At 43.5% G+C, this 27,907-nt stretch overlaps 2 protein-coding genes across 2 annotated transcripts in view; one reads left to right on the forward strand and one right to left on the reverse strand.

The window, feature by feature from the left end:
- Positions 1 to 18,538, forward strand: part of niban1a (niban apoptosis regulator 1a) — a 69,497-nt gene extending 50,959 nt beyond the window's left edge. The window contains exons 5-14 of the mRNA XM_039812507.1: positions 962 to 1,126; positions 4,972 to 5,087; positions 6,981 to 7,085; positions 8,859 to 9,021; positions 9,955 to 10,142; positions 10,345 to 10,491; positions 11,391 to 11,501; positions 11,821 to 11,928; positions 13,459 to 13,570; positions 15,787 to 18,538. Coding sequence (XP_039668441.1) covers positions 962 to 1,126; positions 4,972 to 5,087; positions 6,981 to 7,085; positions 8,859 to 9,021; positions 9,955 to 10,142; positions 10,345 to 10,491; positions 11,391 to 11,501; positions 11,821 to 11,928; positions 13,459 to 13,570; positions 15,787 to 17,159 — 2,588 coding nt within the window. The 3' untranslated portion in view covers positions 17,160 to 18,538. The remainder of the gene's footprint in view (positions 1 to 961; positions 1,127 to 4,971; positions 5,088 to 6,980; positions 7,086 to 8,858; positions 9,022 to 9,954; positions 10,143 to 10,344; positions 10,492 to 11,390; positions 11,502 to 11,820; positions 11,929 to 13,458; positions 13,571 to 15,786) is intronic.
- A 3,309-nt stretch (positions 18,539 to 21,847) lies between these two features.
- The window catches only part of kifap3a (kinesin-associated protein 3a), a 57,458-nt gene continuing 51,398 nt past the window's right edge, over positions 21,848 to 27,907 (reverse strand). Inside the window, 1 exon segment of the mRNA XM_039812522.1 lies at positions 21,848 to 22,385. Coding sequence (XP_039668456.1) covers positions 22,286 to 22,385 — 100 coding nt within the window. The 3' untranslated portion in view covers positions 21,848 to 22,285.

Here is a 27,907-nt window from a genome sequence, read left to right on the forward strand (position 1 = left end):
TCACTTATTTGTGCACATCAAACAAACAAAACAAAACAAAAAAAACAAAAAAACAAACAAACAAAAAAACAGCTACTTCAAGAGTGGATCGACCCCAATCCTCACCCCAAACACCAAAAATTATCAGTACTACCTATCTTTACATGTAATTATCATCATTTTAAGCATATTAGTCATCTTTTTTCTTGTAACATTCCTGTATTTTTTTCTTATGCAAATTCTTAAATTTACAAACAGTATCGCAGCACTTCAGTTCATAGTCCAATGTGTTCCACAGTTTAACTCCATATATGGACAAACGCCTCTGTTTTTGTGTAGTACGTGCGAAAAGAGTTTTAAAATGATATTGCCTTCTATGGCCATCTTCCTCTGATACAGGAGTAAATACATTTTGTAAAACCATAGGCAAAACTCTTTGCTTAGCTTTCCACATAAAAATCAAAATCTTCAAATCAACCAAGTCTTTGAATTTTAGAAGTCCAGATTTTATAAATAAACTATTAGTGTGTTCTCTGTAGCCTGTTTTATTGATAATCCTTAATGTTTTTTTCTGTAACAAAAACAGAGGTTTTGTGTTAGTAGTGTATGTATTACCCCAAACTTCTATGCAGTATCCAAAATATGGAAGTATTAGGGAATTGTACAACATAAGCAACGTTGAATAATCTAAAACATCTTTAACTTTATACAAAACCCCAATGCTTTTACAAACTTTACTCTTAATATAAACTATGTGTAATTTCCAATTCAATTTATCGTCCAAAACTCTTCAGATGTAAAGTTATTCGCTGTCAAAGTGACGCCAGAATAAATGGGAGTCAATGGGATGCTAACAGGAGGTGATATTGTTGTAGCATCAAAATGGCGCCATAGGAGGTTCCAGTTCTGAAGCGAAGCTTAGCCCCCCCCCTTGGTTTACAGTGGTGCTGATCTCCACGTGTGTTTCTGTCTTCTGTTCCAGATGTGAAGGAGGACTTTGGTCCTCCTCTGGCGGGCATGCCGGGACAGTTCCCCGTCTACCTGCGTCTGCCCTACCGGACAGACTCGTACTTCTGCTTCAGACAGCAGGACCGACAAGCCCTCTTCCTCTCCATCCTGTCGGACTGCATCCGACACCAGAACCAAGGTGAGGCGCTGCCGGAAGAGATCCTCTTTCCTCCCTGATCTCATGAAGTGGTGTTATCTATGACGCGCCAGTTCGTATGCCATTGTTGGCGTGTTTATCAACGCCGTTTGGCCTCCATTGACTTACAGTACAGGCCAAAAGTTTGGACACACCATCTCATTCAATGTGTTTCTTTATTTTCATGACTATTTACATTGTAGATTCTCACTGAAGGCATCAAAACTATGAATGAACACATATGGAATTATGTCCTTAACAAAAAAGTGTGAAATAAATGAAAACATGTCTTATATTTTAGATTCCTCAAAGTAGCCACCCTTTGCTTTTTTGATAACTCTGCAAACCCTTGGTGTTCTCTCAATGAGCTTCATGAGGTAGTCACCTGAAATGGTTTTACCTTCACAGGTGTGCTTTGTCAGGGCTAATTAGTGGAATTTTTTCCCTTATTAATAAAAAAGCAAAGGGTGGCTACTTTGAAGAATCTAAAATATAAGACATGTTTTCAGTTATTTCACACTTTTTTGTTAAGTACATAATTCCATATGTGTTCATTCATAGTTTTGATGCCTTCAGTGAGAATCTACAATGTAAATAGTCATGAAAATAAAAAGGAAACACATTGAATGAGAAGATGTGTCCAAACTTTTGGCCTGTACTGTACATTACCTTGCGATTGCGTGTCAATTTACACCGTAGCGAGTAGTATGAATGGCCGAAAATCCGCACAGGGAGGTTGGGTGGATGGGGTCAAACACAGGACCCTCACCCAGGAGACCAGGGATCGTGTCCCGCGTGTCACGTTTCCTAAATCCAGCCGTCCCGTTGTTCTTTTCTTAAAGCCAGTACGCAACAACCAGAAGGTCGACAGAAAAGCCAGTCGAGCTGATCAGTCGAGATGATCAGTCGGGTCCCCGAGGTCCAAAAGTCTGCCCCGGGACACACTGAGGAGACACCGACTGGAGAAACGTAATACGTCTCCATAGCAGCAGGCGGCACTACTCTGTGTTGTTGCCCGAGAAATGAAAACCGGCAGCTGATTGGACGAACGCGTCACATGGGTTTGTTTTCTCCGGAAATTCAAAGCCAGACTGTCATGGCGGCTCGTTCAGAATACGATTTCATGTTGTACTAAAATAGTTCACCGAAACATGTTTCTGGAAACATTATGGAGAGAAATAGGCTGTGTGTGTGTGTGTGTGTGTGTGTGTGTGTGTGTGTGTGTGTGTGTGTGTGTGTGTGTGTGTGTGTGTGTGTGTGTGTGTGTGTGTGTGTGTGTGTGTGTGTGTGTGTGTGTGTGTGTGTGTGTGTGTGTGTGTGTCCCTGTTTTACTATATTCTTGAGGTCCAAAAAACGGAGAATACAGTATACTTGTGGGGTCTGCACAGCCTTGTGGGGACCAAAGTGCTGGACCCACAAGTTTAAAGGGCTGTTTGAGGGTTAAGACTTGGTTTTAGGATTAGGGTTAGAATTAGGTTATGGTTAAGGTTAGGGTAAGGGTTAATGTTAGACATTTAGTGGTGATGGTTAAGGTTAGGGTAAGGGTTAATGTTAGACATTTAGTGGTGATGGTTAAGGTGAGGGTAAGGGTTAAGGTTTGGCATTTAGTGGTGATGGTTAAGGTTAGGGTAAGGGTTAAGGTTAGGCATTTAGTTGTGATGGTTAAGGTGAGGGTAAGGGTTAAGGTTAGGCATTTAGTTGTGATGGTTAAGGTTAGGGTAAGGGTTAAGGTTAGGCATTTAGTTGTGATGGTTAAGGTTAGGGTGGGGTTAGGGTTAGGCATTTAGTTGTGATGGTTAAGGTGAGGGTAGAGGGTTAAGGTTAGGCATTTAGTTGTGATGGTTAAGGTGAGGGTAAGGGTTAAGGTTAGGCGTATTTGTTGTGATGGTTAGGGTTAGGGTAAGGGTTAAGGTTAGGCATTTGGTTGTGATGGTTAAGGTGAGGGTATGAGGTTAAGGTTAGGCATTTAGTTGTGATGGTTAAGGTGAGGGTAAGAGGTTAAGGTTAGGCATTTAGTTGTGCATGGTTAAGGTGAGGGTAAGGGTTAAGGTTAGGCATTTAGTTGTGATGGTTAAGGTGAGGGTAAGGGTTAAGGTTAGGCATTTAGTTGTGATGGTTAAGGTTAGGGTAAGGGTTAAGGTTAGGCATTTAGTGGTGATGGTTAAGGTGAGGGTAAGGGTTAAGGTTAGGCATTTAGTGGTGATGGTTAAGGTGAGGGTAAGGGTTAAGGTTAGGCATTTAGTGGTGATTAGGTTAGTTAGGTAAGGGTTAAGGTTAGGCATTTAGTTGTGATGGTTAAGGTGAGGGTAAGGGTTAAGGTTAGGCATTTAGTTGTGATGGTTAAGGTGAGGGTAAGGGTTAAGGTTAGGCATTTAGTTGTGATGGTTAAGGTGAGGGTAAGGGTTAAGGTTAGGCATTTAGTTGTGATGGTTAAGGTGAGGTTAAGGGACTAGGGAATGCATTATGTCAATGAGGGGTCCCCACAAAGATAGTGAAACAGACTTGTGTGTGTGTGTGTGTGTGTGTGTGTGTGTGTGTGTGTGTGTGTGTGTGTGTGTGTGTGTGTGTGTGTGTGTGTGTGTGTGTGTGTGTTGTGTCTGTGTGTCTGTGTGTCTGTTGTGTGTGTGTGTGTGTGTGTGTGTGTGTGTGTGTGTGTGTGTGTGTGTGTGTCTGTGTGTGTGTGTGTGTTGCAGTTGCTGAATTTGTCTTCATTTCAGCTCAACAAAGGTCAGTTTAAACAGATCTTCATCAGATTTTGAGAGACTCTAGTCACCTCATCCCGCTCGCCATTTCCGGGTGAGTCCCGACTGCCCTGCCGCCGACCGAACGCGTCAGGTCGGCCAAAATGAACGCCGACGGCGCCCCCAGACTGACGACGGCACGGGACACACCGAACAGACTCGAGTCACCGACCTCGCCAGACTGTCAGACGGCCGATTATCTCCTTGGTGTGTCAGCGCCTTTAAACCCAAACTATCAGCTGGACACGCAGACAGCTCCAAATGCGTCCAGATAACACGCCACTTGGCTTAAGGAAGTGGCGTGTATGTTTACGCGAAGTCATGATGCCACGTCGTGTCGTGTCGATTAAAAAACGACAACCATTCGTATGTCAGTAGATCCCTAACGAGGCCCGTTGGACTCTGAACTCTATCATCGTCGTCATCGTGTAACTGAAACCGATCACAGCTCAGTGTGTGTGTGAGAGATTTACAGGAGGTTGCTTGTTGTTAGGGTCATGTGAACCACTTTCGACAGTTGCCACGGCAACAGGCTCGCCACACCAGCCGCGCCGTGGTGGCGAGATGTTGAGACCTTCATTGTAATCGCGTTGAAGCGGAACGTCTCGTCTCTGTGCAGCCGAGCGGTTCGACCGAGAGTTACGTTTAGTTCACACAGTCGGAATAAAGACACGGAGACTTTATCTGGAGGGGGGGGGGTGTATGTGATTGTGTGTGTGTGTGTGTGATTATGCGTGCATGTGTGTGATTGTGCATGTGTGTCCCCGTGTGTGATTGTGTGTGTGAGATTGTGCATGTGTGTGCCCGTGTGTGATTGTGTGTGTGTGTCACTGTGTGTGTGTGTGTGTGTGTTGTGATGTGTGTGTCTGTGTGGTATAATGATTTGTTTGTGTGTGGATACGGTGTGTATGTGTGTGTTTTCATATTGTGTATGATGGTGTGTGCCCTTTTGTGTGTGTGTGTGTGTGTGTGTGTGTGTGTGTGTGTGTGTGTGTGTGCCGTACTGCGTGTTTGTGTGTGATTGTGTGTGTGTGTGTGTGTGTGTGTGTGTGTGTGTGTGTGTGTGTGTATTTGATTGAATCCCTCCATCTCCTCCCTCTCTGTCAGACTTCCTGAAGAAGAAGACGTGTGAAGTGCAGGCCTTCCTCAAAGCCATCCAGCTCTACCGACAGGACAGAGACCAGTACGAGGCCTGGGGCATGCTGATAGGAAGTGATGTCAGGGTACGTCCCGCTTTATACTTCATCTACATCCTCAGTAGGAGTTACATCGGCACTAGTCTATATCCACGACGTTCCACTTCCGGGATTGCTCCGGTGCCGCAGGAAATCCTGCAGGATGTCCCGTCCCCTTGTGGTTAACTGCTCCTCAGATCTCTGCAGGGTAAATCCAGACAGCTAGCTAGACCATCTGTCTGTCCGTCTGTCTGTCTGTCTAACTGCTCCTCAGATCTCTGCAGGGTAAATCCAGACCGCTAGCTAGACTATCTGTCCAATCTGAGTTCTCTGACACGTTTTTGTCACTTCTTTCAATGTTTTTGTCACTTTTTTTTCACGTTTTCGAAGCTATTTTTCACTAACACCAACTTATTACCAATATTTGTACACGTATGTTTGGAATTCATGATCAATAAATCTCATTCATAGGAGATTAGACCTGATTTTGAAATGATGAATGATTTTGACTAATATTAGAGGAATGTATGTTGGTGGGGAATCAAAATTTAGTCCGGTTTTGAACACCATTTACATTATTTGAAATGCTATAAAATTGAATACCCACATTTAAATGAAAGTATTAATCGAGTACTTGCAACTGTACTTAATATTTGGAGTAATTTGGTTAAAAAGAAACCCATATTTCTGATATAGACGTTTTGAGAACGAGGACAACCGGAGGATTAAAGCCCCATTGTCATGGTTTAATTTCCAGTCTATACACTGAGCTCGGAGACCAAAACAAAGGCTTCCAGTGTTTTCTGTTTTCCGACTGCGGTGTATTTGCCTAATGGAAGGATGGCAGGCCATCTACCAATCAGATTCAACGGCTCATTTGCATCCCTCTCACTCTGTGTGCTTTAATCAGCAGAGACAACCCTGAGGAGAGCAGCTGTTGTTCACTCGTTCCCCTTTTCCACCAACAAGAACCAGGTGCTGGTTCAGAGCTAGAGCCAGTGCCGGTTCGGAGTTGGTTCGACTGACGAGCCTCCTAAGAACCGGTTTGCTTTCCCACAGGCTAAAGAGCCGGCACAGAGCCAGGTCTTACGTCACTGTATACGTCTGATCTACTTAAGAACCACTTTTACCGGTTCGGAGCTGGTTCTTCGGTGAAAAACAATGAACCGATTTGAAACTAGGCTCTGGCTCCGAACCAGCACCAGCTCTGCCTTGGTGGAAAAGGGGTATTAGACTGTCCTCCTTACTCTCTTTTTCCTCCTCCTCCTCCTCCTCCTCCTCCTCCTCCTCCTCCTCCTCCTTCATCCCCGTGCTCTCTGCTCTGCTTCCTGCTGTTTTCCTCTCTGTTCTCTTTAAAGCCGAGCAGGAATCCTCCCACGTGTTGACGGTGTAAATGCTCCATTGTGTTGTTTGCTCACATTGTGTTTAGTCACAATTAGTCAGAGGTGAAAGGAAGTGTGACTCGCTGCAGGAAACACACACACACACACACACACACACACACACACACACACACACACACACACACACACACACACACAACACACACACACACAATTTGTTTTAGCAATAAGTCAGACATTTCCTGTTTTCTCTGCTCAAAGTGTGCAGTTCCTACACATGTAGTTAAAATATATACCAAAGTACACTTTGATTGCACTCACTGGCATTTGTTTCTTCTTGCACATAGCTTCTCTCTGACTCACTCACACACACACACACACACACACACACACACACACACACACACGTCAGATCTGAGACGAGAGAAATTAATGAAATGTTGAGCAGCAGAAACAACAGTTGTCAGACTTATGTTATTTGATCGTGTGTGTGTGTGTGTGTGTGTGTGTGTGTGTGTGTGTGTGTGTGTGTGTGTGTGTGTGTGTGTGTGTGTGTGTGTGTGTGTGTGTGTGTGTGTGTGTGTGTGTGTGTGTGTAGGTGATGGCCAACGAGGTGATGGAGCAGCTGCTGCCGTCTCTTGTGGTCGACCTGCTGCCTCGCCTCAAAGCCAAGAAGACGGAGAAGAGGAGAGTCTGGTTCGCTGTGAGTCACCCTCTCGATCATACACTGTTAAAAATAACGGACCAAGCTTTCGGGTCTGAGAAGTGAAGCCAACGCTGACGCTCCTTAAAGCTGCGTTCTCTGTAACGACCAGCAGGGGGCGACTCCAAAGACTTCTGTGTCTATAGAAGTCTATGAGAAAATGAGCCGACTTCTCACTTGATTTATTACCTCAGTAAACATTTTCATAATGAGTTTATGGTTTAATCGCTAGTTCCAAGTCTTCTTCAACACAGCATGATGTTCATTTAGTAAATAATGGTCCCGTTTATTTTAAAACAGACGATAAAGCAGGGGATGCTTTAGGACAGAGGCTTAGCAATGCTAACCATGCTAACACTGTGGACATTAAAATAGACCTCAACCTGTTTTAATATTACATTTTGACCCTCTCAGTGTGTGTTTTCACTTCGTCAAAGTTAACTGGAACATTTTGGTCGCCTAAAAATGTCTTGTTCAGCGCTAGCGTTAGCTGGTAGCTAGGGTTAGCTGGTAGCTAGGGTTAGCTGGTAGCTAGCGTTAGCTGGTAGCTAGGGTTAGCTGGTAGCTAGCGTTAGCTGGTAAGTTAGGGTAAAGTTTGCTGATGTTCTGTTCCGCCGTACATGCAGCTGAACGGCGCCAGGACCCAGGAGGTCTGCGTTTAACCACCGGTAAATCTCCGCTGGATGACTCGCTGCAGAAGGGTTGAAAATCTGCAACTTTCCCTCTTTAGCATTTAGCTTAGCGCAGCGCCATTGCAGCCATAAACAACCCGGTTTAGGTCCAAAATACATTTCTGATCTGCTGCTACACTATGACCCACCCAGACCTCTAAGGTGGTCTGGGACAGGTCTACTTCCTGTCCCCAGAGTCAGAACTAAACAGGGGGAAGCAGCGTTCAGTTTTTATGCTCCACATATCTGGAACAAACTCCCAGAAAACTGCAGGTCAACTCTCTTCTTTTTGATGTGGCCTTTCTTTAAATAATTGTTAATTTCTTTATACTGAAGTTGCATTGTTGAAACTGTATGACAATCTATATAAACATATGAAGAGAATTAAAATTCGACCGGTGGGACCGGCCTGTTCTGGGAACATGGAAGGAGGAAGGTGGATTAGAGGCTTATACATTGTCCCATTCTAGCACCATAAAATCTTCTATTTTATCTGCTTTTATATTTTTAACTGCTCTTTAATGTTTAATTTCTTATACTGCACTGTAACTTTTATTCTTGTATTGTAATTGTTTTTACGTAGAGCACTTTGAATTGCCCTGTTGCTGAAATGTGCTGTACAAATTAAGCTGCCTTGCCCTGTCATCCTCCCCAGCTCCACCCTCTCATAAAACAATCATTACTTCCGGTTTTCATAAAGTTACTTACTTCATACGTTGTGTCCTTTTATGACCGATGACGCTGCCGTTTCCTCGTCGCCGCAAATGAAAAGTAGCGCCTTTCATTTGGAAATTGGCAACATGAAGAACATTTGAAAATTCCATGTAAATGTACAGTACAGGCCAAAAGTTTGGACACACCTTCTCATTCAATGTGTTTCCTTTTTTATTTTCATGACTATTTACATTGTAGATTCTCACTGAAGTCATCAAAACTATGAATGAACACATATGGAATGATGTACTTGCACTCTCTCTGCATCCTACGGTCGCTCTAACTGTGAATCTTCACGTGGAGAGACTTCATTTTGTCGAGCAGTAAGAAATGAAGACGGATGAAAACTTGGGACAGAATTGACTTTTATTTTGGTGGTTGTTCCCAGACGGTGGAGGCGGCGTACGTCCTGGTCCAGGAGCATCTGCTGGAGGGACTCTCGGCGCTGAAGGAGGAATGTCGAACGTCGGTCCGGCAGCAGGAGGTGCTCATCCACTCCGAAATGGACCACATCCTCAGCTCCAGACGGCAGCTGGAGGAAAAAGTCCGAGGTAACGCTGAGGGCCCTATTTTAACGATGTGAGCGCCTGGTGCAGGTGTGTTCAGGGCGTGTACGAATCCACTTTTGGTAGTTTGACGGCAGTAATAAAGTGTCTGTGCGCCGGGCGCCTGGTTCTAAAGGGTTGTTCTTAGTGTCTTCATTAATCAGAGGTGTGTTTTGGGCGTAACATGCAATCAACCAATCAGAGATCATCTCCCATTCCCTTTAAAAGCCAGGTGCGTTTGGACCTTGGAGCATTGCTGTTATGATGGAGGATTTACACCCTAATATTGTTGTTTGTAATCTTCTGCATGTGTGTGTGTGTGTGTGCTGCTGTGTGTCCCTGTGTGTGTAACAAGTATAGTGTGTGCGCGCTGTGCACGAGCCTAGGAGCATTTTACTAATGCTCTGTTAAAATAACAATGAAATGCTGCGTTATTGACTTTAGACCAGGTTTTTGTTGGTCAATGGCGCGATCACTTCCCGCTGCCTCAAGATAGCAATACTCCCAGAATGCACCTGAACACACCTCCCTGTAAGACCAGCACGCCCAGAATGCACCTGAACACACCTCCCTGTAAGACCAGCACGCCCAGAATGCACCTGAACACACCTCCCTGTAAGACCAGCACGCCCAGAATGCACCTGAACACACCTCCCTGTAAGACCAGCACGCCCAGAATGCACCTGAACACACCTCCCTGTAAGACCAGCACGCACATGGGCGCACAGATGGCATTTGCTATGCAATGTGGCAAATGTGCATTTGCTATTTAAACGACGTGGGAGCTGGACGGGAAATTGACAACTGGGTCGGTCTTAAACTAGCAAAGACACTTGCGTCAGGCTTTGCTTTGCTTTGTGCTGCGCCAGGTGTGAGACAGGACCCTTAGAGTTGCTCCGATATCGATACCAGTTTCAGCCTTTTGATTTGTCCCTCCAGCCAAAGTGTGGGCGCCGGCGGAGCAGCTGTGCTCGGAGCGCGTGCAGCCCTACCTGGCCTCGGTGCTGGAGGAGCTGATGGAGCCGGTCAGCTCGGGTTTCCAGGAGGGACGGCAGCTGAGCGAACGCACGATGGACCGGCTGTGTCAGGACGTCCCGCTGCTGGCCGACAGCGAGGGACTGAAGGAGGTTAGTCCATCATTTCCCTTCATTCTGTTTCCTCTGTGCAGATATAGCAGGTAGAAGCACTCCTTTGTTCCTCTCTCTGTTAAGCTCATTAATGAGCAGCGATGAACGTATGACTATGAATTAATTAATGTACATCTGTTCTTTTATCTCTCTCTCTCTCTCTCTCTCTCTCTCTCTCTCTCTCTCTCTCTCTCTGTGTCAGGCTCTCGCTGGCATGGCGAGACCAGACCTGCTGAGCTGCTACCAGAAGATCGGCTCTCTGCAGGAGAAACTGCAGCAGCTGCAGCAGAGGTTCGGGGTCTCCAACATCACGGGGGTGATCCACAGCGCTCAGATCGACCTGCAGCAGGTACACACACACACACTCACACACACACACATGATGACACATTTAGTGATTGATTTTAGCCCCGGAGAGGTCAAATTATCCAATATTTCACACAAAAATCAAAGATAAGAGAAGATATATCCACAATAGAGTGCAGAAATTTGGGGTTCTTTCAACCACATTTTCTAAAGAAATAACGCGGATGGCTCTTCACAAGTTTTATTCAATTTCATAGCATTTGAAAAAAAAATTAAAATAAAAGAACGTTGAAAAAAGTTACTAAAATGTCGGGAAAAGCATCAAAAACGTGGGGGGAAAAAAAACACACAAAAATGTCAAAAAGGTGCTGGAAAAAGTGACAAACACATTGGTGGAAAAGCAACAAAAGTGTCTCAAAAGACGTCCAAAAGTTTACATTTTGACCCAGAAAATGTAAAAGTTGCACAGTCAACGGGAAGACGACACGAGGGTTAAGTAGGATTATAAGAAACAGTACTTGTAATGTTGTTTTGGTACTTAAAGTTGCAGTAAAGCACGTGAATACTTCTACCACCACTGACACACTTTTATTCACTCTCGTCTTCTTCCTGCCCAGACAGACTCGGGGGAGGAATTTTCTGTCTGAGTCATATTTTATTAAAAAAAAACATTTATGACGTGTGTGTGTGTGTGTGTGTGTGTGTGTGTGTGTGTGTGTGTGTGTGTGTGTGTGTGTGTGTGTGTGTGTGTGTGTGTGTGTGTGTGTGTGTGTGTGTGTGTGTGTGTGTGTGTGTGTGTGATGGTCCTTCAATACGCTGACTCGGCCCGTCAGTGAAAACACCTGACATGATGAATCGGATATTTCGCTGATGGGATTCCCAGCTGCTGAGTAGTGTTAAAGCTAAAGTGTCTGATGGTTGGTTGGCGTTGTGTTTTCCCAGCTGGCCGAGAACGCAGCGTACACGTTTGAGCAGCTGCTCCACAAAGCCGTCGAGGACAACCCGGACGACCCCGGCTCCGCCATCGAGAAGGCCAAACACAGAGTGCTGAAGGTCAGATTGGTGTTAGAGAGAGAGAGAGAGAGAGAGAGAGAGAGAGAGAGAGAGAGAGAGAGAGAGAGAGAGAGAGAGAGAGAGAGAGAGATAAGCAGCGAGAGACTTAGAACTGGTGTTGACATGTTCTCATACCTGAGAGAAGTAATATACAAAACTAGAAGAAGCCTTTCTGGAGAGGAAGTGATGAGTCCCGTCTGTCCTCTTTGTGTCCCGTCTGTCCTCTTTGTGTCCCGTCTGTCCTCTCTGTGTCCCGTCTGTCCTCTCTGTGTCCCGTCTGTCCTCTTTATGTCCTGTCTGTCCTCTTTGTGTCCCGCAGCAATATGATTACGACAGCAGCACGGTGAGGAAGAGGATCTCCAGGGAGGCTCTTGTACTCATCACTCTGCCCTTCATCAAGAAGAACCTGGCCCCCACCTGCAAAACTGTAAGACACACACACAACATACACACATACACACACACACACACACACACACACACACACACACACACACACACACACACACACACACACACACACACACACACACACACACACACCCCCCAACTTCTTAGACTCCCATTATTCTTAAAGGTCCCATGACATGGTGCTCTTTGGCTGCTTTTATAGAGACCTTAGTGGTCCCCTAATACTGTATCTGAAGTCTCTTTTATATAGACCTTAGTGGTCCCCTAATACTGTATCTGAAGTCTCTTTTATATAGACCTTAGTGGTCCCCCAATACTGTATCTGAAGTCTCTTTTATATAGACCTTAGTGGTCCCCCAATACTGTATCTGAAGTCTCTTTTATATAGACCTTAGTGGTCCCCTAATACTGTATCTGAAGTCTCTTTTATATAGACCTTAGTGGTCCCCTAATACTGTATCTGAAGTCTCTTTTATATAGACCTTAGTGGTCCCCTAATACTGTATCTGAAGTCTCTTTTATATAGACCTTAGTGGTCCCCTAATACTGTATCTGAAGTCTCTTTTATATAGACCTTAGTGGTCCCCTAATACTGTATCTGAAGTCTCTTTTATATAGGCCTTAGTGGTCCCCTAATACTGTATCTGAAGTTTCTTTTATATAGACCTTAGTGGTCCCCTAATACTGTATCTGAAATCTCTTTTGTAGACCTTAGTGGTCCCCTAATACTGTATCTGAAGTCTCTTTTATATAGACCTTAGTGGTCCCCTAATACTGTATCTGAAGTCTCTTTTATATAGGCCTTAGTGGTCCCCTAATACTGTATCTGAAGTCTCTTTTATATAGACCTTAGTAGTCCCCTAATACTGTATCTGAAGTCTCTTTTATATAGACCTTAGTGGTCCCCTAATACTGTATCTGAAGTCTCTTTTATATAGACCTTAGTGGTCCCCTAATACTGTATCTGAAGTCTCTTTTATATAGACCTTAGTGGTCCCCTAATACTGTATCTGAAGTCTATTTCCTGAAATCCAGCCTTGGTGCAGAATTACAGCCACTAGAGCCAGTCCCACAATGAGCTTTCCTTAGGATGTGCCATTTCTGTGTCTGTAGCTATTGAGGAGAGAGGGGGGGGCAAGGTGGAGGGTGGGGTTGTGGCCTTGACCAACTGCCACTTTTCTCGTTTGAAAGCCATGATGTCTCTCTCTCTCTCATGGGTGGGCCAAATTCTCTGGGCGGGCAAAGCAGAGAAAGGGGAGGTAACCTTGCTCCTTATGACCTCATAAGGAGAAGATTCCTGATTGGTCCATCTGAGCTTTCATTTTCTCAAAGGCAGAGCAGGATACCCAGGGCTCGGTTTACACCTATCACCATTTCTAGCCACTGGGGGACCATAGGCAGGCTGGGGGAACTCATATTAATGTTAAAAAAACGTCATAAAGTGAAACGTTCATGCCATGGGACCTTTTAAAGCTTATTCTTATGAAAACTGACACTGTGTGTGTGTGTGTGTGTGTGTGTGTGTGTGTGTGTGTGTGTGTGTTAGGAGCTTCAGGGTCTTGAACAGTTCATCGATGCCGACCACTCCAACTTCATCCACGTCGAGAACGTTTATGAGAGCGTCCTCCTGCAATCCCTGGACAGAGAGGTCACCAAAGGTACGACACACACACACACACACACACACACACACACACACACACACACACACACACACACACACACACACACACACACACACACACACACACACACACACACACACACACACACAAACACACACACACACACACACACACACACACAGTGTCAGTTTTCATATATTTAGTTTGACGGTAGTTTTAGTCAGGACCAGATATAATGTTTCACAGGTATGTAGCTAGAGCTGGGCAATATATCGATATTATATCGATATCGTGATATGAGACTAGATATCGTCTTAGATTTTGGATATCGTGATATGGTAAGTGTTGTCTTTTCCTGGTTTTAAAGGCTGCATTACAGTAAAGTGATGTCATTTTCTGAACTTACCAGACTGTTGTAACTGTTTATATTATTCACCCTTACCCACTTAGTCATTATATCCACATTACTGATGATTATTCATCAAAAATCTCATTATATCTCATATAATAAAGCACCAATAGTCAACACTACAATATCGTTGCGGTATCGATATCGAGGTATTTGGTCAAAAATATCGTGATATTTGATTTTCCCTATATGTAGCTACAAATACATTACATACAAAACACACACCAGGACAGGTAAACCGTGCAGTAGAACATGTGACGGTGCAGTACTGTTAACCGTCGGGTCGTCTTCCTGTCGACCTTCTTCAACTTTTAGTTTTTCTGGGTCAAAATTGTAGTTGTTTTTTTTTGACATTAGTCACTTTTCCCTGCCTTTTTGTCTTTTTTTACGGTGTTTTTGTAGATTTTTTTCGGTGCTTTATTGATGTTTTTCGCTGCGTTTCTGAAACTTTTTCTGGAATTTTTGACACTTTTTTTCCAATGTTCTTTTATCATTTTCTTTTTCAAATGGTATAAAATTTAATAAAACACCCAAATTCAATGAAAGTAGCGACATGATCTTTTATTTTACTTGTGAAGAGCGTTGTAGGGAACCATCCACGTTATGTTTTTGGGCACTTTGGTTGAAAGAAACCCAAATTTCTGATATAGAAACTTTTTGAAAATGGGTTTCAAATTTGACCCATATATTTTAATATATTTTACTATTTTCTCAACATACTTATATTTATTTATTGCTTATTTATTGCCACTGTGGGATTAATAAAGGATTTAGAATCTTTAATACATAAAATAAATAAAATGCCTGGTTTAAGAATGGCAACAATGTTTAATCTTCAAGCTACTTTAGTGTCCGATGTGAAAACATTGCAGCACAGCGCCATCTCCTGGAACGTCATGTCAGTTCAATTTCTGTAAAAACAAAAAACAAATAGGGCTGCAATTAATCAGTTTTTTTAATCCTCCTGTTGTCCTCTAATCTGACCCATATTCCAAACGTTTCTATATCACAAATTTGGGTTTCTTTCAACCAAATTGTCAAAATAATAACGTGGATGGTTCCATACAACCATTACAGTTCACAGGTATAAAAGATCACTGAATTTGGGTGCTTTATTTAATTTTATAGCGTTTTAAGAAAAACAAAATGATAAAAGAAAGTTGAAAAGAGTGACAAAAATGTCGGAAATAGCTTCAAAAAAAGCGCAGAAAAAAATTTGAGAAAAACATCGGTAAGAAGTGACGGAAAAGACGACCACAATGGTGAAAAAAAAGTGTACATTTTGACCCAGAAAAATAAAAAGTTGCACGGTCGACGGAAAGACAACACAAGGCAAGGCAAGGCAACTTTATTTCTATAGCACAATTCAGCAGCAATGCGATTCAAAGTGCTTTACACAAGACATAAAAACAGTTAAAACACAAGGGGTTAAAACACAAGGGGTTAACCTGGCGATATAGTTCCAGTTTTAGAGTTTCTTGAAGGCTTATTTGACGTGCTAGTTAGATTTTGGGTATCCTGATATCGTGATATGACATAAGTGTCTTCTCCTGGTTTTAAAGGCTGCATTACAGTAAAGTGATGTCATTTTCTGAACTTACCAGACTGCTGTAACTGTTCTATTATTCACCTTTACCCACTTAGTCATTATATCCACATTACCGATGATTATTTATCTAAAATCTTATTGTGTAAATATTATGTGAAAGCACCAATAGTCAACACTACAATATGGTTGCGGTATCGCTATCGAGGTATTTGGTCAAAAGTATTGTGATATTTGATTTTCTCCATATGGCCCAGCCCTACTCCCTCTAATGCGTCCCGTTTCCTCCTGCAGTGGTGAAGGAGGCGGCGAGCCTGAAGAAGTACAACCTGTTCACGGACAGCAGGGACCTGCTCAGTCAGTCCAGCCGCTCCAGCGTCTCGTCCACGCCGGGCAGCCCCGCCATGGCGCTCGCCTCCCCCTCTAAAACCTCCTCTGAGTCCAGGTCTCCTCTCGCGTTCAACGGTCATCCGTCCAGTCCCCCGAAGGACGAGCCGACGGGGGCGGAGAACGGTGACGAGACCGTCTTTGAGACCCCTCTGCAGAAGGTCGAACAAATATTGGTAGCTCAGAGCGCTGCTGTCAGCGCGGAGGCAGAGGCAACGCCACCCGAAGCGCCAGAAGTCGACCAAACTGTGAAGGCAGAAGCAGCCGCCCCTGTTGCACTCGAGCCGCCGGCGTTTGGAGATTCGACCAACCAGAGCGAGACGCAGGAAGTGAACGTAGAAACCGCTGCAGAGACTGTGATCCAAGAGGAAGCGATCTCTGTCGAGACGGCAGCTGAGCCTCCGATGCAGAGCACAGACCCTCCAAAAGAGGGAGAAACCACAGAAACGGCCGCAGACGTAGAAGCGGCAGCGGCACAGACCGAAGCGCCCGTGCCAAGTCCCGACGCCGCGAAGGAACCGGGGAGCTCTTCAGCAGGAGGCACTGGGGCCCAAACTGCATCCAGCGGTGAAGAGGAGACGCACCGCGAGCGCTCAGAAATCAAGCCAGCGGCTCCCTCTGGTGGTCAAACGCCCGCGCTCCCACCTGCAGACATCAGCGTAGACCGGAGTCTCCAGGAGGCAGAACCAGTGAACGTCTCGGGCCCAAGCTCTCTGGACGTGTCCGTAGGAAGCGAGTCGGCCCCGTCGGATGTGGAGTCCCTGGAGGGAGTGGAAACGACGCAGAGCAGCGAGGAGGACAAAGTCTCAACGACTTCTGACGTCTTGGAGGACGCCGCCGACATCAGTAAATCACCGGAGAGCTCCGACGATGCAGCAGAGGATGAGAACGCGAGCGCCGAGCCGTCTCCTCCGGTCCAGACAGAAACTGTGAGCACCGGGGACACTGAGGCGAGCGCCGAGCTGTCTCCTCGGGTCCAGACCGAAGCCACAAGCGCCGAGCCGTCTCCTCCGGTCCAGACCGAAGCCGCGAGCGCCGAGCCGTCTCCTCTGGTCCAGACCGAAGCCGCGAGCGCCGGAGACACCGAGGCGAGCGCCGAGCCGTCTGTGGAGGCAGCAGCCGCTCCAACCGCTGCGCCCGCTGAGTACGTGAACCCGTCCCGCCCTGAAGCGCCGCCCGACTGCATCAAGCAGATCCGTGACCTGGTGATGGAGGTGATCGAGGTGGAGGAGCTGGTGCAGCGCTACCCCGACGGCGTTCCTAAAGCCTCGGAGGAATGAAGCATCACGAACCATCACGAGCGCTTCGTCGCTGTTCGTTTCAGCGAGACGAAGAGCGGCCGGGAGCCACGAGCCGTCCTGGAGCCAGAAACATTTGTTGAACCGAAGGCACTCCGTCCTGAGAAGGATTCACAAAAGCTTCCATGAACTTTAAAAACAAACATATGCATGATAACTATGGTGAATTATTTATGCTTTCATTTACACACATCAATATATCAGCAGTGTCGGTGTCATTCAGTGATTTGTTTTTAACACTAAAACTATTTCAGCACCAAAATGTTTTTACAAAAGATTGTGAAGAAGTTTCTGGAAATTTGCATTTAACAGTAGAAAGCTTGTGCATTTTATTTTTGAAGGAATAGTTTTTAGACATTTTTGAAAATACTTTTAATTTGCTTTCTTTCTGAGAGTAGGATGTAAGGATTGGTATCAGTCTGTATGGGAGCTGGAGTCAGGACGTTCTTAGCTTAGCTTAGCATAAAGCCTGGAGTCAGGACATGCTTAGCTTAGCTTAGCATAAAGCCTGGAGTCAGGACATGCTTAGCTTAGCTTAGCATAAAGCCTGGAGTCAGGACATGCTTAGCTTAGCTTAGCATAAAGCCTGGAGTCAGGACATGCTTAGCTTAGCTTAGCATAAAGCCTGGAGTCAGGACATGCTCTGTCCAAAGTAAAATACACCTACTGACACCTCAAAAACGTGTCGTAAACATTAATTAGAACAGAAATGTAAAAATGCAGAGTTTTAAAAGAGAGCATCCTGTTGGAACTATTTTCTCGGCTAAACCGCAGATACGCAGATACAACACAAATAAAAGTCCTGAGTTAGACATTTTACTTTAGTAAAAGTATTACCAGCTTAAAAGGATCAACAGTAAAAGTAATCATTCTGCAATATTGCTCTTCTTTTCAGTGTGACGGTGTGAGACAGTATATTGCAATGCATCATATTTTATAAACCGATCACATGTTTAACAAGCAAAATCCAAATCTGAAAGGTAACAACTATAGCTGTCAGATGAACATAGTGGAGTAAAAACATTTCCCTTTTGAGATGGGAAGTAGAAGTATGAAGTTGCAGGAAATGGAAATACTTGTAAATTACAAGTAGATCAAAATCGTCAAGAAAATAGTTCCAGCACGCAACTCCCGCTAAAACCCACAAACTGGCGTTTTTACTTTTCCGTTTGTGTACGAATTAAACAAACCTGACCCAACGTGTTAGTTAGGGAGACGTAGAGCTGTTGGTAGGTGTACTTTAATTAAAATGCCTGTTGTCCTCGGGTCAAATCTGACCTGTTTACAAAAACTTTCTATAACAGAAGTGTGACAAAAGAATGTTGAAATAAAGTGACAAATGTTGGAAAAAGCTACAAAAACGCAGAAAAAAATAAATAAAAAAATTGACAAAAACATAAATCTTTTTTAAAACGCTGAAAAAAAGTGACAAATCGGAGAAAAGTGACAAAAAAACACATCGTCAAAGGTGACAAAAACATCATAAAAAAAACAGCAAAAAAAAAAATCGAAAGAAAGTGACAAAATAATTGGAATAAAAATTCGACAAAAACGTCAAAGTGTAGAAAAAGAACAACAAAATGTTGACAGAGCCAGTAAAACACAGTTGCAGGTCAACGGGAAGACAACACGAAGGTTAAAACGCCTGAAGCAACTGTCCATTCTGTACCGGTTCTGTCTGCCTCGAGCATTTCAAAGAGACTCTAAACTTTTTTTCAAAACGCTTCACCCATTAGGAAACCGATGACTCAATACAGAATCCATACATAAACAGCAATAAAAGGAGAATGCATGCCATCAGAAAGAAAAAGTCAAAGAACAAAGTCAGATAATAAGAAAATAAAAGTAAAAATTAAAATGAAAAAACCTTAAATTATGTAGCATAGGCATTTTATTGGACATCGGCATCGGGTATTTTACAGAAGAGGATAAGGGCCACATGGGGAAAAATGTGTCAGAATTCTGACTTTAAACTCAGAACTCAAAGAAAATGTTCACGTGTGGCCCTAATCCTCTTCCGTAGTATCTGTATGCGTTCTAGACACGTGCAAGACTGAGCTAGCAGTTTCCACCTGCTTCCAGTCTTTGTGCTATGCTATGCTAAGCTAAGCTAAGCACGTCCTGACTCCAGCTCTGTATACTGAACACACAGACATGAGTGAAACACATCTGAACTAGGGCTGCAACTCACGATTATTTTCGAGTTGTTTGGTCTCTAAAAAGTCAGGAAATGGTGAAAAATGTCTTGTTTTGTCCCCAACTCAAAGATATTCAGTTTCCTGTCGCAGAGGAGAGAAGACACTAGAACAATATTCACATTTAACAAAGCTGACATCAGAGAATTTACCTTCAAAACTGTTTAATGGATTATCAAAAATAGTTGACAGCTAATCGATTAATTGCAGCTCTAATCTGAACATCTAATGGAAAATACAGCAAAGGGATTAATTCCCCAAAATGTTGAACTCTTTCTTTACTACGAAGGAATGCCTCCTCAGTGGCACAAAATATTTTTTTTAAATTAGCGAGTTTAAGATAGTTTAGAAATCACTTCAACAGATATTTTAATATATTAGACCTTGATAAACACAGCTTCCATGTTAAAGCTTACGCACATTGTGTCTCCTTAATGTGATTGTTTTAGAAGGAAAGTGAAGAAGTAAAGCTCAGTAAAGTGCCTTTACAGTACCTCCATGTTGCATCGCGCGCCGTAACGGGAACCAGCTTCCGTCGAGGGACGATGCGGTTGCCGTGGAGACCGGTCCGAGGGCTGAACACCTGCTGCTTTCTACCTGCGCCGTGGTTAGTGGGACAGTTTACAGCGCCAGCGCAACATTGTGTGGAGATATGAATAATAAAATAAAAGTCTACGTGAACTCTCCACTCTCTGCTTTCAACGTTGGGAAAACAACCCAAACTAATGGTTTTATTTGCCAATAAAACACAAATACAGCACCAGGCTTTGATTATTTACGGTTTTATTTTTTGTAACCGATCGCAGACACACTGAGTGGAGAAAAAAAAATCTAAAACCTGCAAGTAATCCAACATCTGTGACACATTAAGTACTAAACAGAGTTTGACTACAATGGCATGCCGTCCATTTGGTTGAAAGATGTCGTATGTCAGCAGTGCTGCAGGCTCATCAAGGACAAGATGAAGAATCTGAATAAATGACTCATATATATATATATATATATATATATATATATATATATAAAAGACACGTTTTTCAAGATAAGACAATAAAGGCTCAACATTCTTCTTAAATTACATTCACAGAAATAAAGAGAAATGACATCTTAATCCAACGCCTGAATTTTACACAGCTTCCTGTGTGTGTGTGTGTGTGTGTGTGTGTGTGTGTGTGTGTGTGTGTGTGTGGATTAATCGGCCATTGGAAAATACAGAAGCACTTTTTTTAACCCTTGTGTTGTCTTCCCGTCTTCCATGCACCTTTTTGTTGTTCTCCGTCCAAATTTTAAATTAAAATGTTTTTTTGTTTTTTTTTTCCAATGTTTTTGGTCGTCTTTTTCGACACTTTTATTCAAGTGTATTTGTCACTTCTTCCTATGTTTTTTTGTCACTTTTTCCTTTTTGATGTTTTTGAGTTTTTTTCCCCACATTTAAGAAGCTTTTTCTGACTTTTTTTTTGTCACTTTTTTCAACATTCTTTTATGATTTTTTTTTCTCAAATGCTATAAATTGAATAAAACACCCAAATTCAATAAAAAGTATTAAACTGCTCATTTATTGTACCTGTGAAGAGCGCTGTAGGGAACCATCCAAGTTACTATTTTAGAAAATTTGGTTGAAAGAAACCCACATTTCTGATATAGAAAGTTTTTGAATATGGGTCATATTTGACCAGAGGACAACAGGAGGGTTAATAAATGAAAGAGTTTTTAAAGATTTACGTCTTCAGCCAAACATAGAATACCACCAGACTTTCAAAACGCACTCCTTCATTCTGCTGTTTGCTGTTAACAGAGTTGATGAGTGATCACACGAGGCAGACTGTGGTGAAAACTAAAACATTCGGTTGTGTCAAACGTGACCGTGAAATCAGACACAAAGCAGTTCAGTGTTAAACCAACAGCTGCCTAGTTTAGCCCAAAACTATTAAAAGAAAATCAAGCTTTGCTGCACAGCATCCCTTAAGCAAAACAGGAAAGACATTTACAAAATCTGTCTGAATAAAAGTAAAAGTACATCTAAGACTGACCTTAATATATAGTATAGTACATATTTAAAGTTTAAAGGATTGTAAGGTTGAAAGTTTGAAGGACTACATGTACTTATTGATCTACACGATCAATAAGTCACATACTTATCACCACTTGAAATCTTAAAGGTGCCCTGCCACACGTATTTCATCACTTTGTGGTAATGTCTGAAGTTCTACCATGAGACTCTGTAACATTTTTTGTGGAAAAAATGTCTTGGTTAAAGCCTGCAGGAAGACTCTGCTCGATTTTTGCCAGTTCTCATTAATATTCAACGAGCTAAGCTGCTTGATTCTGGGTTGGCTAACAGCTAGCCAATGAGAGCCTGGCTATCACCACCTTTACCCAGCGCAACTGGGCGAGCTCATGAATAGTAATGAGCTCAGGCAGCATGATGTCAGACTGACCAGCTGCTGTGATTGGTCTGATTTCTCTGCTAATTTCTTTTCAGTGTCTAGAGCTGACAGAGGAGGTAGCAGTTCATTTTCACATTCACCACATAACACACACACACACACATATGGACCTGACTTATTTCAAAAAATGCAAATAAAAACGGTTGTGTGTGGCGGGGCACCTTTAAGGATTTTGTGGATAAGACGCTGCTTGTTCCCCGTGCAGTTCCTTGTTTCAGGAGTTTTTCTTGTTGTCGGTATATTCACATAAAATTAATGTTGGTGCTAAATTCTAGAAAATTGTGATTGCTCGCTTCATCAACAGATCAATATATCAACGGTTGAGATGATAATCCTCTGCAGTGACGACTTATAGAGTGTTGAAAGGTGCATAAAGAGAGGTTGAAACACAGGTTCAGCAGCACACAGTGGATACCAGGGACACGACACGTGTACGGGGGGGTTGGCGTGCGAGAGGTTCCACGGTTTACCGGGAGGCCGTGTTGTAGCTGCAGAACAACGGCTCGTCGGGGCGGAAGCCGTAGGCGCTGACGGGCCGGTCTGCTGGGACAAACTGCTCCGACACGCTGACGGGACGAGAGAGAGAGAGAGAGAGAGATGGAAAACAATTATACAATCTGATATAATGAGACAGAATTACTAAAGGGATAGTTCAGCTGTTTTGAAGAGTGGTTGGATAAGCGGCTTCTCCATAGTCGGTGTATTGGCTCAGCGATGTCCTGCTGTGGACGGGGGGCAGCATCTAACCCTTGTGATGTCTTCCTGTCAACCTGCAACTTTCTTTTTTTTTCGGGGTCAACATTTTTAACTAAAATTGGTCGACGCTTTCATACTTTTCCCGACATTTTTGTCACTTTTTTCCAATGTTTTTGTCACTTTTTTCTAAGATTTTTGTCACTTTTTTCCAACGTTTTTGTCACTTTATTCCAACGTTTTTGTCACTTTATTCCAAATTTTTTGTCATTTTTTTCCAACGTTTTTGTCGCTTTTTTCCAACATTTTTGTCACTTTATTCAAAAATGTTTGTCACTTTTTCCCAAATTTTTTGTCACTTTTTTCCAAATTTTGTCACTTTTTTCCAAATTTTTTGTCACTTTTTTCCAAATTTTTTGTCGCTTTTTTCCAACGTTTTTGTCGCTTTTTTCCAATGTTTTTTGTCACTTTTTTCACTTTTTTTGTGTTTGACTCCAGCCTGTTTCTAAAGGGTAATGCTCTCGTGCACAAAGCCCTTAAAGAAATGCCTCTATAAAGAAACTGTTTGGTGCGGAAGAACTTGACTAGGTCTGCACAGAGCCCTGACTTCCTCACCCCCCCCCCCCCCACCTAAAGCTTTGGGATGAACTGGAACACAGACTGAGAGCCAGATCTGACCAAATCCCTGCAGCAGGTTCAACATCTGGGGGAGAGACTGGAACCAGAAAACAGCAGCACCACCACCACCACCACCAGGTGGAGCTCTGACACCAAACATCTGTCTGGAAATCCCCCCCCCACCCCCCCCGACCCGACCCCAAGGACCGGACCAATCACTCAAGTCCCAGCACCAAAAAAAAAAAAAGCTCATAAAAAGTTAATGTAATATTCATCTGCCCGGCTGCAAGTGCTGGACGTCCACAGCGAGTGTGTGAGTTCCAGACGGCTAACGGCTGGAGGGGTAAACAGCAGAGCAGCCAAGCCATAAAAAAACACAGAGATGTCAAAACATGGCGGCGCTGACGAGGGCGGAGGCTGGCGGCCAAACCTGGAGGACCTGGCCGCCCTGCGCCCGCCAACAGGGGCCTGTTGGGGACGGACGATAAAAGGCCTGTATCTACACCGTATAAATCAGTTACTATGGGGATGTGGATACACAGGGCGGGGGCCCGATTTCACGCTCCATCTTCTGACCAGCTGCTGGGAGTCTGTGTCGGGCTAGGGGGTCACTTCGGCTGGCCTCTTCGGGACAAACTGGATAAACTGGGCTCTGATGGATGACAACGCGTCTCACACGTATAGCCCCGTCTTTCTCTTCGGGGGGGGTGGGGGGGGGGGGTTTGCTGTCGGCCCTCTCCTCTCCCGTGCCGGCCTTCTAAAATACGAGCTGTTTGCTTTGCCCCTGCAAGCGCCTATAATGACGTGTTGTTTTTAGCCAAATCACTTCCAGCGCTCTGTTACACAGCGTGCAGCATATCCCCCACTCCTCTCCCTCCTCTCTGGGCAGAAATATGTCTTTTTCCCCTTCGCACACTACGGCTGTCAGGGGGGATTTGAGCGCCAGGCTAAAAGGGAGGCTGCGGGAACACTGGAGTCACACAAGCCGCCTGCCTGCCTGCATGTCGGCCTGGTTCTGCGGCTAAACGACCGGTGACTGGTTACACCCCAGCCTGGACTTGCAGGATCTGACCTGCGTTTACAAGCACACTAATACTAGGGGTGGGGAAACGATACAGCATAGTATCGCAATATTTTTCGTGGCAATACTGTATCGATACACCGACGCCAAGTATCGATCTTTTATTATATACAGTACAGGCCAAAGGTTTGGACACACCTCATTCAATGAGTTTCCTTTTTATTTTCATGACTATTTACATTGTAGATTCTCACTGAAGGCATCAAAACTATGAATGAACACATATGGAATTATGTACTTAACAAAAAAGTGTGAAATAACTGAAAACATGTCTTATATTTTTGATTCTTCAAAGTAGCCACCCTTTGCTTTTTTGATAACTCTGCAAACCCTTGGTGTTCTCTCAATGAGCTTCATGAGGTAGTCACCTGAAATGGTTTTACCTTCACAGGTGTGCTTTGTCAGGGTTCATTAGTGGAAGTTTATCCCTTATTAATAAAAAAGCAAAGGGTGGCTACTTTGAGGAATCTAAAATATAAGACATGTTTTCAGTTATTTCACACTTTTTTGTTAAGTACATAATTCCATATGTGTTCATTCATAGTTTTGATGCCTTCAGTGAGAATCTACAATGTAAATAGTCATGAAAATAAAAAGGAAACGCATTGAATGAGAAAGTGTGTCCAAACTTTTGACCTGTACTGTATATGTTGGTCAGTTTGTCTGCTTGACGATCTGATTTTGCAACAATAACATTGAAGTGAGATGAACAAACAGACATATTTCACACATAATTTAAAATTGGGAAAAATTTGAAGTTGGAAAAAAGGTAATGAATATTCAATTCAATATGTTTGAAATCGCAATAATATCATATCGTGACATAAGTATTGTGATGATATCGTATCGCGCGGCCTCTGGTGATTCCCACCCCTAACTTTTTTTTTTAGGAATATGGGCAAAAATGTAAATATGTTGTACATGTAAACAGTCATTGTTTAGGACGGGACAGCTTTGGTGGTGAAAATTGTCCGGTGATTATTTTGTCTATAAAATGTAAAAAAAAAATAGTGAAAGGGAAAGCTTGTCCAAACTTTTGACTGGTACTGGGAGTTCAATTTAAAGACGTCGCCTCATTATAATAATCACAAGGTACCTCACGATACGATACTCGGCTCACGATACAGATAATATCACGATACAGCCGTTCTGCCATAATCAATATGTTGCTAGACAGCCCTATCACGATATAGATATAGATATAGTCTGATATAGGCCTGTGAAAAAAAGGTAAGTGCAGGTTTTCTCTCTTCATTCACTCCAAGTTCAAACTGTTAGTTCAGTCTGTAAATTAAAATGACAACTATAGAGCAACTCTGGGTCCAGACAGAGTCTGTTCGGTGTGTTCCTTGCCGTCGTCCGCCCGTTGGCCTTCATTTCGGCCAATCTGACATCACTAATCGGCGGGGCGGGCACTCAAATGACCCATCTGATTGGTGGAGAGCTAACCAGGAAAATCTTCTAAACTGACCTTTGTTGATCTGAAATGAAGACAGACTCAGCAACTGCACGGCCTATTTCTCTCTTCAAATGTTTTCAGAAACACGTTTCTCGGTGAACTATTTCAGTCCGATATGAGATCGTATTCTGAACGAGCCGCCATGACAGTCTGGCTTTGAATTTCCCGGAGCAGCCAGACCCCACGTGACGCGTTCGTCCAATCAGCTGCCGGTTTTCATTTTTGGGCGACAATACAGAGTAGCGCCGCCTGCTGCCATGGAGACGTATTAGGTCTCGTCTCTTCGGTGTGTTCTGAGGAACTTTTTTGACCAATTTGGGGAGATTGATCAGCCCCACTGCCTTTTCTGCCGATGTCTGGCCGTCGGCGCTGTGCGTCCGGGCCTTTAAACATGGCTGGGGCCTAACCCATCCCGTTTAAAACCTCTTCCTCTTCGGCTAGTTACCTTACGTTCAAGTTCCCCTCGTTCATGTGTTGAGCCGTGAAGTAGCCACGCTGGGAGCAGGGCAATCTATTCAGAGCGCCTTATTTTATTCATTAGACCGTCGATATTTGGCGACAGCGTATCGATTCTCATATCGCACGACGATCTAAAGCCGTGTGGATATTTTGTCCCACCCCTAATAGAGAGCCGAAGTCCCGCCCTTCTACTTCCGGTCCATGGGACCTTATCTTTCAAAAAAGTATGAAGTAGAGTCAATGGAGAGATAATAATAATTTTTTGATCCCGTTTGAATTGAGCCATGGATTACAAATATGATGTTCGTCAATTTAAAACATTATTTTTCAACCGAAGAAAGTCTCCGTTTATTGTTAAACTGTTGAAGTATAAGACTGTGAAAATACGTAATTATAAAGACTACAAACTTCATGGATGACGCCTGGCTGAAGCTCCGATGTCTGTGTGTATCGTACGGGGGATGTAACGTTACTCTAATGAGCAGAGGATCTCTCTCGTTATTTTGCTTCTCTGCTGAAAACACTTGACTGGATAAAACACAGCAGTTAAGATAACGTTACATGTTTTGTGGAACAGAGCTAAGCTAGCTAGCTAACGAGCAAACCGAGCATCAAGCTAGGTGAGGTAGCTAGTGTGAGATGGGAGATGTAGTCCACTGAACGGTTTCACACTAAACTAAGCGGTACTACGACAAACCTACGGCTAACTGAGACTTTCTTCGGTTGAAAAATTATCTTTTAAATTGACGAACATCATATGTGTAATCCATGGCTCAATTCAAACGGGATCAAAAAATAATTTGCCTCTCCCCGTTCACTACCATTCATATTTTTTCTGACTTAAGGTCCCATGAGGTCCACCGGAAGGGGCGGGACTTCGGCTCTCTATTCCCATGGAGAAAGGAGAGAGATTAAATACTAGCCTAAAAATATAATTTTGTGCTATCTAGCTGCGTTCTTTCCTGCTTTTTCTATCATCTTACGGATTGACAGGAGGGTCCGGATGGCCAGAGCGGGATCAATCGACAACTCATCAATTGTCTGAATCACTAATCGTTCATTTAACTTTAACTGCAAACACACACTCGAGAGACAGGAATGCTGGGACTCGGTTTCCATGTAGAAAAAAGTAACAGATGTTTAAACTGGATTAACAGACTTAAAACATCGTCTGACCACTAATACATTTTACGAATCCGCTTTGTGATACAGGGGAATGTTCATCCATCAGCTCGGAATAAATCTGACCATAATATGATGTCGGGGGGGGGGGGGATTTGAGACCCAGGCTAAAAGCAGGCTGCGGGAACACTGGAGCTCTGAGTCACACAAGCTGCCGGCCTGCCTGCATGTGGGCCCGGTTCTGCGGCTAAAGGACCGGTTACACCCCAGCCTGGACTTCCAGGATCTGACCTGCGTTTAACAAGCACACCAATACTCCACTATCATCCAGAATATGACAATATTCTGAATCTGATGAGTTTGGATAGTCTGAATGTAGCATTTTCCGATGAAGACATGTGGGATGTGCTGATGTTAATTCAGGTTATTCAGGAGCATTCTTTGGACAGGTATACAGAGCATTCAGATTGTGATTATAAGAAGGAGAAACACAGCTACTTTTAAACATTATCAAAGAATTATTGGAATAAATAAACAATAAAATGATGTTAACATCAAGGCCACACAGGCCACACATCCTCGTTATTAAATAGAAAAACATATATTATAAGTTTGATGCAAAGAATCAAAATGTAATCGTGATTATGATTTCAGCT

The sequence above is a fragment of the Perca fluviatilis genome, chromosome 9, assembly GCF_010015445.1.
Source record: "Perca fluviatilis chromosome 9, GENO_Pfluv_1.0, whole genome shotgun sequence".
NCBI lineage: Eukaryota > Metazoa > Chordata > Actinopteri > Perciformes > Percidae > Perca > Perca fluviatilis.